The 11,234-nt window shown below is 46.9% G+C and overlaps 1 protein-coding gene across 1 annotated transcript in view; it reads left to right on the forward strand.

Moving 5' to 3' along the window:
* NKTR (natural killer cell triggering receptor) overlaps positions 1-10,502 on the forward strand; it is a 42,022-nt gene extending 31,520 nt beyond the window's left edge. The window contains exons 13-17 of the mRNA XM_090284578.1: positions 1,258-4,155; positions 7,040-7,135; positions 8,142-8,198; positions 8,717-8,818; positions 10,293-10,502. Of these exons, the coding sequence (XP_090140704.1) occupies positions 1,258-4,155; positions 7,040-7,135; positions 8,142-8,198; positions 8,717-8,818; positions 10,293-10,380 (3,241 nt within the window). The 3' untranslated portion in view covers positions 10,381-10,502. The remainder of the gene's footprint in view (positions 1-1,257; positions 4,156-7,039; positions 7,136-8,141; positions 8,199-8,716; positions 8,819-10,292) is intronic.
* Positions 10,503-11,234: the final 732 nt, after the last annotated feature.

The raw sequence follows: 11,234 nt of genomic DNA on the forward strand, positions 1-11,234 counted from the left end.
GTAAGAGCGCGGAGTCTGCGCGCAGGCCAGGGTCTGCTGTGCTTCAAGTGTTACGGGGGTAGAGACTGACTTTGGGACCTTTCATTAAAAATTTAAATTTAAAATGAGACGGTGACAGAGAATACATTTGGGAATACTTGGTGAAAGTGGGGCTGTTCTCCAGGAGGCCTTCTATTTTCCCCGCACGAGACTATAAACCTCCTGAATCTCTTAGAGATTTCCTGTTCAATTTAGAAATAATCAGAACTTAAGATCATATAGCAGGTACCTTCACAGCCAGGTTTCTTAGTTACTGATGAATCGATCGGTAGATGGGGAACTCTGTACCCAGTGTGTTCATTGACTTCTGACCCCAGGAACTGTCGCTTCTTCAGAAGTGTACCCACCTCTCTGCCTCAGTGACACCCCACAGTGGAACGTTTATTTTAGAAACAGGGCTGGCCTTGGAACAGCTCGTGAAAATATACTAAAAAAATTAAAAAATGAAAGAAGACCAAGGGGATCCTCTGTAATTGTTCATGGTAGCATTTTCTTGATGGGTGTGGGCATCCTGTAGTGTGTTTGAAATTGGAAGAGGAAGGAGAAACTGGGCATCTGCTGTGTGGGCGTGGCCTAGACACAGTGGCACTGAGGACTCTCACCTCTCAGCCCTGGCATTGCCAGTGAGATTGTGAAGCCTGCGTCTACTTTCGTGTCCTTCTTCCTCTGTTTCCATAGTAAGTAGTTTAAACCTCCAGGGAAGGTCTTGATTACCTTTGTGAGGCTGAGAGCAAACAACAGCCTTGTGAGCTTCTTTAGCGAAAGAGGTTTCTCTTCTGTTCGGGCAGCTGTCCTCTTACCTGCAGAGACTCAGCAGAATTGCTTGGGAACTTGGGACATTGTTCCTGGAGGCAGAGGGTTAGGGGCTGATCACAGCCCGGAATTCGGTGTGTCAGAAGGGCTCTGTGGTTAGTTGCTTTGGTTTTTAAAACCACTTTCCTATCAAATCTGAAATTCTTTGCTTAGCTTTTGGAAAAAATCCTTTTGTAAGTGGCTCTGTTAGCGGTCGTCCCTGCATCTGCAGTTGTAAGGTTAGGACCAGGCCAGCCACTCTTTGCTTTATGCTTCCCCCATGTGCTTCAAGTGTCGACAGAGGCTGTACTTTGTTGTTAACTAGGCTTTTGTCAGTGCATTTGTATTGACAACGAATGCATTTTAACTTTAAAGCTTAGAAAACGTGCTTGCAAATAACACATGCGTATTATGTTCTTTCTGTAGGTTAAGTGACCCCTGTTCAAGCAGATGGGATGAAAGAAGCTTGTCCCAAAGATCAAGATCATGGTCTTACAATGGATACTATTCAGACTTTAGTACAGCAAGACACTCTGATGGTCACCATAAAAAACACAGAAAAGAGAAAAAGCTTAAGCATAAAAAGAAAGCAAAAAAGCAGAAACATGGCAGGAGACACAAGCAGACTAAGAAGAGAAGGATTATTGTACCATCTGACATAGAATCTTCAAAGTCTTCCACCCGACGAATGAAACTCTCGTGCGATAGAGAAAGGAGGTCGCGTTCCTCCTCCTCATCCTCCCATCGCTCATCAAAGAGGGACTGGTCGAAGTCTGATAAGGACGACCAGAGCTCCTCAACTCATTCCAGCAGAGACTCATACAGATCAAAGTCTCACTCGCAGTCTTACTCCAGAGGAAGCTCAAGATCAAGGACGCCATCAAAATCCTCATCACATTCTCGAAGTAGATCCAAGTCCAGATCGAGTTCCAAGTCGGGGCACCAACGGACAGCATCAGAATCACCAAGAAGAACAGCCTCTCAGCTAAGTGAAAACAAACCAGTTAAAACAGAACCTTTAAGAGCAGTAGTGCCACAAAATGAAAACATCATAGTACAACAACCAGTGGTGGCGGAAAATATCCCTGTGATACCACTGAGTGACAGTCCCCCTCCTTCCAGGTGGAAGCCTGGACAGAAGCCCTGGAAGCCCTCTTATGAGCGAATTCAGGAAATGAAAGCGAAAACAACCCATTTGCTGCCTATCCAAAGCACTTACAGTTTAGCAAGTGTTAAAGAGACTGGTAGTTCATCATCCTACCACAAGAGAGAAAAAAATTCAGAAAGTGATCGGAGTGCTTACTCAAAATACAGTGATAGAAGTTCAGAAAGTTCACCAAGGTCAAGAAGCAGATCCTCCAGGAGTAGATCTTACTCCAGGTCGTACACAAGGTCACGAAGTGTAGCTAGTTCACGGTCGAGGTCCAGGTCTCCCTCGTCTAGGTCTCATTCACGAAATAAATACAGCGATCATTCACAGTATAGCAGATCATCTTCCTACTCTTCTGTTAGCAGTGATGCTGGAAGACGAGCCAAGAGAAAATTCAGGTTCAGTGGGAAAAAAAACAGCACTTCAAGTAAAAGGCGCAGCAGCAGCTCTGAGAAGACACCTCGCAGTAAATACGTGAAAGGCAGAGACAAGTCTTCGGGTCGGAGAAAGTATAGCGAAAGCAGGTCATCTTTAGATTATTCTACAGACAGTGAACAGTCAAGTGTGCAGGTCACTCAGTCAGCCCAGGACAAAGGGAAGCAAGTCCAGCTGGAAACGAATGACAAACCAGAGAAAAGCAGAGAAGGAGGGAAATCCAAGCCTGAACGGGAAGGCCCTCGTTCAAAAAAAAGGACTTCGAAAGGGAATCTTTCCGATCACTTTAGAGATGGCAGTAAACCCAAAAGGAAGCATTATGCTGGGAGTAAATGGGACTCTGAGTCAAATTCTGAACAAGATGTAACTAGAAACAGTAAAAATAATTCCCGGCCATCTTCTGATAAGGAGGAAGGTGAGGCCACATCAGATTCTGAATCAGAGTTTGGTGAAATTCACATCAAAGCCAAACCCACTACAAAGTCCTCAGCAGGTACTTCACTGTCCGATGGTAACGGTGCTTGGAAATCAGGCAAGCAGCGGTCATCGACCTCTGATTCTGAGGGGTCCTGTCGCCAGGCAGAAAGCCCTAGAGGGAAGCCACAGAGGCACAAGCACGGGTCAAAGGAAACTCTGAAAAGGGAACACGCCAAAAAGGCGAAGGAGAAAATTAAAGGGAAGAAAGACAAAAAGCCCAAGGCTCCGAAACGAAAACAAGCGTTTCGCTGGCAGCCTCCACTAGAATTCGGGGAGGAGGAGGAGGAGGAGGAGGAGATGAATGAAAAGCAAGTGACTCAGGAGCCACAAGAGAAAAAACCAGTTTCTGAAAACAGTGAAACTGCAAAAGAAAATAAGCCTCAAACTGAGAAGCCCTGTGAAGACGGCAGCCCTTCGGGTAAACAGAATGCAGTGACGACGTCACCGGATGCTGAGCAGCCTGCTCAGGACGATGGTAAACTCAGCACGTCTCCCACCCCTTCCCACGCGGAGGAGAATGTGGCCAGTTCCCCCCCAGACAGTCAGCGTGTGGGGGAGAGTGTCCCGGGTGGAGCGGAGGACGTGTTTCAGGCCGATGACAACATGGAGATCTGCACTCCTGATAGGGGTTCCCCAGCGAAGGTGGAGGGGGCGTCCCCGCTAGAAAATTCGAGGCTTGACGCCCTGGAGATAGGCCTTGTTGTGGAGCAGGAAGTGCAGGCCGGGCCTGGCGAGGCAGAGGCGGGGAAACAGGACAGCGGGGTATCGGACAGCCCCGCGGTGGGCACGGTGGGGAGGCCGGACAGCTCTGCGGGCCCGGCCGGTGCTGTGGAAAGCACAGCGAGGACCGAGGTGGCCGACAGGGGCCAGCTCAGCCTCCTGGATAACAAATGGAAGCCCCTGCAAGGTGCGGGGAACCTGGCGGCACCCGCAGCCGTCACATCCGGGGCTGTGGAAGGTAAGGCATTGACTACTGTGCCTGAAATGAAACCACAAGGCTTGAGAATAGAAATTAAAAGCAAAAATAAAGTTCGACCGGGGTCTCTGTTTGATGAAGTAAGAAAGACAGCACGCTTAAACCGGAGGCCAAGAAACCAGGAGAGTTCAAGCGATGAGCAGACACCTGGTCGGGATGGTGACAGTCAGTCCAGGAGTCCGAGTCGATCTCGAAGTAAATCCGAAACCAAATCGAGACACAGGACAAGGTCTGTCTCCTACAGTCATTCAAGAAGTCGGTCGCGAAGTTCCACATCCTCTTATCGGTGAGCAATGTTCTCTTTCCTTGTTTTCTCCCAAAGAGAGTCTGGTATTGTTTAGCTCAGAAGAACGTCAGAATTAGGGACAAGATCATGATTTCCAAATATCTGGAAGGTGAATAAGGAGAAGCCTTGGGCCATGTGACTCAGAGAGCAGATTCAGGACACGGAGTAGATTTCAGGGAAGAAATTGGGGCTCGGTGTAAAAAGCTATCACTTTCAACTAAAGCTCTGGCAAAAGAAATCAGCTGCCGTGGCAGGTGGCGAGTTCTCCATCTTGGCAGGTGTGAGGCTGTTCGTTCACAGAATGGAGGGGATTCAGAGATGATCAGCATAACCCTCCCCTTCACACACGCGGGAGGTGAGGGCCTGAGGGACAGTTGTCTGCTCAAGACAAGCATCTAGATGATCTTTTTTTAATTTGGTTTTTCAATTACAGTTTCTATTCAGTATTACTTTGTATCAGTTTCAGGTGTACAGCATAGTGGGTAGACAGTCATATGCTTTACAAAGTGTTCCCCCTGGCATTTCCAGTCCCCTCCTGGCACCGCGCACAGTTGTTACAATGTTATTGACTCTGTTCCCTGTGCTGGACTTTACATCCCTATGTACATGTTTTTTAATTGCCAAATTGTATTTCTTAATCTCTGCCTTTTCCACCCAGTTAGATGATCCTTATTCAAGGTTGGGATGGGCTGGAGGGGTTGGTAATCACCATCATCTTCAGATATATTTATTTATTTTTGGTTCAGGTTGTATGTAACTTTTGTCATCAGCATAGACTGAGATTCTTTTTTAACTGAAAGAAGTGGTGATGGCGGTAAGAATAACTAATTTGTATTCTTTTGTGTGGTCACTATTTCTTGGTTTGACCTCGCTGTCTCTTAATTACTCATATCCCTTATTATATCGTGCTTGGTTTTCATCCCTTTAACTTCAAATACAATCATAGTCTTGGACTGTTCTTTCCCCCCCTTCTAGTTATTTGTCAGTCTTTCTCTCCCTTTACCCAGATTTCTTTAAAAATAGGAACGGACACTTGCCACCTGTAATAAGTGTCTCCCATTTACTCCTCAGTTGCTTGCAGTCTGTCCTCTGTGCCTTCCCTCCCCCACCTCACTGAACTGATGAGGTTTTCAGGTTCTTGCACACAGCCGGCCGGTGTCCGGTGTCCGGTCCTCACCTTCTGGAAGCTCCCCTCCTCCCTTGGCCGACCATTCCATGCTCTTGCTCTGGGCTCGTCCTCCTCCTCCTCCTCCTTCCTCCCCTGACTCCACCGACTCCCAGCGGGCTCAGAGAGCTGGTGAATCCTGGCGTTTCCTATTCCTGTTGAGCTACTCCAGCCTCCTGTCTGCTCAACGTCTGCCTTCCCGTTTACACTGATAGCTCTGAGCTATTGGTGATGCTGGCCACTCTCATGTAGTACTTTCCTACGACTGCCTTTGGGTGGGTGGTATTTCATTTCATAAATGAAGACAGGCAGAGAGAGGCTGAGCACTTCGCTGTCAGCTCTTCAGCTAAGGCAGTAGACTGAGACAGCTAAACTCCGCCTCCCTGATTTGGGTACCCGCCTGGGCCTGACCCCCCTGCTAGGCTGTGAACTTGTAGAAGTGAGAGACTGCCTTGCAGAACATCTGGGTTTTGCCCAGAACGTCCACGGAGACATTTGGTCCCTGTAAGCCCCTCTGTCTGGCTAACTCCATGTGCCATTACCACCTAGGCAACCAAGGTGAGAGAGCGGTGGTTATTGGCCATAATTGGCAGTATAGCCATGCTACAGTTATTGGAGCACTAAGACGTGATAGATGTGTTATGCATTAAATCAAAAATATAAATAAGAGAGCTCTTTGAACCCAGGGATGTTTTCTCAGCGTGGACCTTTTTGACGGGACCGCGTATCAAGGACCACTTGGCATCGGCCAGGTGTGCTTAGGGACATCTTTGATGGACTAAATGCCTGCTAATCCACATGCTTCTCTACTCATCTTTCAGTCACCTCCCAGCCTGCGTTTTCATTGTTGAGTACATGACTGGAATCGTATTAGAACATAATGTGTTCAAAGCTGAGCGACACCTGTGAAGGTTTTAATGAGTCGTCTCCAGGAAGGGTTATTGTCCTGATCCTCGGTGACAGGCCCAAAGTAGGGGAAGGGCAAGGGCCAAGTGAATGCAGAGGGCAGGATTGCATTACTTAGATTTTTGTTGTGTTATTAAATGTTAAATAGATATTAAAAATAAAATAAACAGTTAAGGCATAACAAGCAATTTAAAATGTCATCTAACCTGAATAGAGCTTTGATGCACCTGATGTAGCCCTGCCCGGCGCTGTCCTGCTTTCTCCGTTCTCTCCCCGGGTTAAACCGTATTCTAAGCTTCTGTTACAATTCTGTTGCTTTTCAGTATAGTCTTACCTGAAATGTTTTTGTCCTTATACAGTGTTGCTCTTGCATGTTTTCAAACAAAATCCTTTTACATATAGATGTTCTACATTTGCCTTTTTCTCTGTGTTCCAAAGAGATATCTCAGTTGATGGATGGGGCTGTCGCTCATTCATTTTCCTGCTTCAGACTATTTCAGTTATGTCTGCGAGTTAGTTTTTTTAACCTGCTCTGCCGTCGATGGAGCTAGGATTGCTTCCTCTTCTGGTCTTGCTGACAGGGCCCCTATACACGCACCTGTGCCAGCCCTTCCTGGCTTTTCTTTGTGTCGTCTTTCTGTTCAATGTAAATGCTCATTCACTGTCACCGTCACACCCACACCGCGAGGAGTCATGAGAGACCTTTCCAACAACCTTTCCTCTTACTGTGTGTTCCCCTTCCTGCCCTATAAGTAATTAATTTTAACAGCATGGGGAGTTAATATAATTATAGTTTCACGCTCTTAATTGTAGGTCAAGAAGCTATTCTAGAAGTCGGAGCAGAGGGTGGTACAGCAGGGGCCGCACAAGAAGCCGGAGCAGTTCCTCGCGAAGTTACAAAAGTCACAGGTGAGCTTGTGAATCCCGCCCTCCTAGGTGGCCTCCGTTGCTTTTCATGGCTCGGTACCAGTCAGGCCTAGTTCCTCACCTGGTTCTCTCTTTCACAGAGCAGTCAGATTCTCCCTGGCTGTTCTCGGGACAGGATCGTCCTAGAATGAGGAAAGAGAAGCAGTAGAAATGGTTAAGAGAGGCCCCGGGCACTCCCTCCACCTCCTCCCCACCCCCAGTGAACATCTTCCCGAACCTGCGTCCCCGCCTGCAGTCACCTCTGGACTTGGGTTAGAGACTAGGATAGGTGTTTCTTTTTTTCAAAGTAAGCTTATAGCTGTGAGTACAGGAAACAGTTTATTCTTGTATTCTAGTTTATTAATTTTTGTATTTATTTGTATTACAGCTATAAACCTACTTTTTTCTTAAAAGATTTTCTTTATTTTCAGAGAGAGGGCAAGGAGGGAGAAGGAGAGGGACAGAGACATCGATGTGCAAAAGAAATATCAGTTGGTTGCCTATCACGCACCCCAAACCAGGACCCTGGCCCGCAGCCCAGGCCCTGACGGGGACTCAGACCATCAACCTTTCAGTTCCCAGGCCAGCGTTCAACGCACTGAGCCACACCAGCCAGGGCAGGATAGGAGGAGTTTTAAAGGGGGATCAGATGAAGAAGTGGGGTGGGGCAAGCCCCGGTTTCTAGTTCTCCCAGCTTCTTCGAACCCTTGTTTGCCTTTCAGGCGTTTTCCTCAGCTGCAGCTTCATTTTACTTACAGGTGTCCCACCTGGGCAGCCCTTCATTCCCTGCACTCTCCGCCAGTCAGAGCCTAGGAGAGGAGCGGCAGACTCAGTCTTTCTTTGAAATCCAACATGCTTTTCTTAAAAATCCAATATACTTGGTATAAAAACTAAACATAGCTGCCGGGTTTCATTGTGTTTTCCTCTTGATGGGTAAATAATTGTCTAGATTTTCGATGCAGCCTGTCCTGAGCCACAAGATGACGGTCCCTCATGTGATTAATACTAGGACGTCCAGTAGGAGCAGATCCAGGAGCAGCTCATACGATCCCCACAGCCGGTCCAGGTAGGGGCAGGGCTGGGGAACCCCCGCAAGGGCAGAATTGAGAGGCTTTGTTTCATAAAACGCTGTTCCCTTTAAATGTGTTGTGTTTTATTGAGAAACTGAAACACGTGGATTTGTCTCATGAAGTCACGTCCTTTATCAGTGAGGCCTCTGACAGTTTTTTCTGTTGGCCTGTTGTACTCTGATGTCAAAAGGCACAATTGATGTCCCGTTGTAATGGCAGGTGCTACTGAATATAGTGCCTGGTACCTGCCAGATTCAATCGTACTAACTCAGTGTTAATTTTGTGATGTTTTTCAGTGCAGAAAAGAAATTAACATATTTCTGTTTAACGTGGTGAGGCCGCCTTGGGGCGGTTGTTCAGGTTCTCAGTACTTGTTAGGCACATGTGCCCCCCCCCCCCCCACATCGGGCAGTGCCCGTGTCCTAAGAGAACGCTCTGCAGCTCCTAGAAAGGAATGGGAGCGTGGGAGTGTTTGAGGAGGAAACCTTAGTGTCTCGTGTCGCTGTTCAAGCAGGTCCTACACGTACGACAGCTACTACAGCAGGAGTCGAAGTCGCAGTCGGAGCCAGAGGAGTGACAGTTACCACCGCGGCAGGAGCTACACCAGGAGGTCCAGGTGGGTCTCTCCTTGGAGCGCCACGTGGTGCTGAGGCGCTTGGTGTGTGAGGCGACAGGCTTAGACGAGAAAGCACACTCTTCTTAGGACAGAAATCCTTTCTCCTCCTTGAATTTCAGCAGCCCACAGGCAGCCGTAAATGCGGCCTTTGTATTAAGAACTGCTGAGTAATGTTTGTTAGTTATTGTTGACGTTTGACTCTAAAATGGATTTTTAAATATTCAAATATCCTTAGACAAACATTTCTCTTGGAAGAAGAGAGAAGTCCACCCAAAGCAAGGCCCGCTTTTTAAAATAGGGCTCGTTGCTAGAAATAGCAAAGCCAGTTTGTCAAATTTTTTAGATTAAAAAGTGTGTAATAAAATGTTATAGTAATTTGCTTCAGCAACAGGATTGAGGTTCATCCATCTTGACATTTATTTGAGGGAAATGTATTTTTTTATAATTTATAAATATGTTTTAGGTAACATTTTGCCTAGTACTACAGATTTTTATGGTGACTTTATAATGTTCATTTTTTGGTGGCTTTCAGTCTTACCCTTCCCTCATTCACTGCAGGGACAATCACCAATCCTTGTAGAATATCAGTGTTATCGGGACACTTCCTTGTTCGAAAATCTTCAAGGGCTCCCTCCACACTGTCCTCTGGGGCAGGTCCAGGCTCCTTAGCATTGCACCTAAGGCCCAGGCTTTTCTGTCCCTCACCGCGCACCCACCCACCCCACACCCCCGCCCGCCCCTGTTAATGGGCTGGAACCTTTGCTTCTGCTCAAGAGACACCCCTCCTGCCTCTTGAAATGGCCAATTCCCACCTACCCTGCAAGTCTCCACTGCAACCCACTGCCTCTGGGAAGCCCTCATGCCTGCTAACCGTGACGTATGCCACCCCACCCTGTGTGCCTTGTTTGTCCTGCCCACTGTCCTGTATTACCCTTGAGCCCCGGGGACAGTATTTGGTGTGCCTCGGTGTGTGTGCGTGGGGGTGTGTGTCTAGCAAAGTGACTGGCTCTCGGTGAATATTTTTCAAAATAACTGGATAGGGACCAAAACTTGTCCTCTTGACTCACTGTCCCAATGCTCCTTCTGAGCCTGCCCCCCCCCCCCCCGCCCCCTCATTGGGCACCATTTTGATTTCCATATCTTCAATGAAGCTCTCTTCATGCACCTTTTCCCCTTCTTCCATCTAATTAAGCATTGATGTTCGTTTGGGTAATATGGAAAATTATTCTGCTCATTTGCATGAGTGGATTTCAAGTAATTTACCAAGATGTGATGTTTCACTCTGTACCATGTAAAGCACCTCTGAAAAGCCCACAGCATTAGCACAACCATACCCCACGGTCCGCCCCCCGTGCTGTGTGCCACGTCAATGTGGCCGCCGCCAGTCTTGTGAAAACAGAAGGTGCCGGAGGGATTCAGAGGGCTGACGGCCGGCTCAGAGGTGTGCGTGTGTTTGTTCTGCTTTGTTTCACAGGAGTTGTAGGTCCTACGGCTCTGACAGCGACAGTGACCGAAGTTATTCTCATCACCGGAGCCCCAGTGAAAGCAGCAGATACAGTTGAAAATGTCCCCTTTTTTGATACAAATTATCTTATTTGTAAATATCTGGTAACTTAATAGTTTAAGAAACTTAAAGGCAGTCTGTTGTTCTATTTCAATATTAGAGATGAATTTCAGAAATAGACACTTCTTAATTGTTACTTGTTCCTTTACTTGTGCGCAGAATTTAAAATACAGATATGTCTCCTAAAACTATTTTTATGCAACATTTTACCGTAGCCAACTATGGAAGTGAAATATCATTTTCTTGAATCAAGAAACCATGAAATTTTAGTATAATTTGTGATATTATTTTAGATAGACTGTTTCTCTCCATCTCATGTATTCCTTAGAATACAGATTCTTTTTGCTCGTTTTCAGGTTTTAGTATATATGCTGCCAAGCACAGACCTGTGGAGAACTGTTAAAGGTGGCCAAACGTGTATGTACCGTTCACAGAGTCTAATACACACGTGCTCTTAACAACAAACCACCAGATCCATGCTGACAAATAGCCAGGCGTATGAGGCAGTGGCTTTGGGGCTCTTAATTCCTTCCTTCCTTCTCTGTTGTCTTCGAGGATCAGGAAAGCGTTCACACGGCCTGCTGTCTGTGACTTCTGGCTGGCAGGCGAGGTTAGGAGGAATAACCCAGCCTTAACTATAAGTACCTGCACTGTCTCTGAGAACCTGATGTTTCATGTGCTTTCTAATAAATACGATCAGAAGTTTAGACTGTAAAACAATCCTATTCCAATTCACCCTTTGGTGCTTGGTGCCTTTCGGTGCCTCTTTGAGCATTGTTCTTCGTTACACATTACAATCTCAGAAGAGAGAGGTTTTCTTTTTTTTTATTCACTGGCACCAGACATGGTTCC

This window comes from Furipterus horrens, unplaced genomic scaffold (genome assembly GCF_987537825.1).
Source record: "Furipterus horrens unplaced genomic scaffold, mFurHor1.1.pri manual_scaffold_7, whole genome shotgun sequence".
Taxonomy (NCBI): Eukaryota; Metazoa; Chordata; class Mammalia; order Chiroptera; family Furipteridae; genus Furipterus; species Furipterus horrens.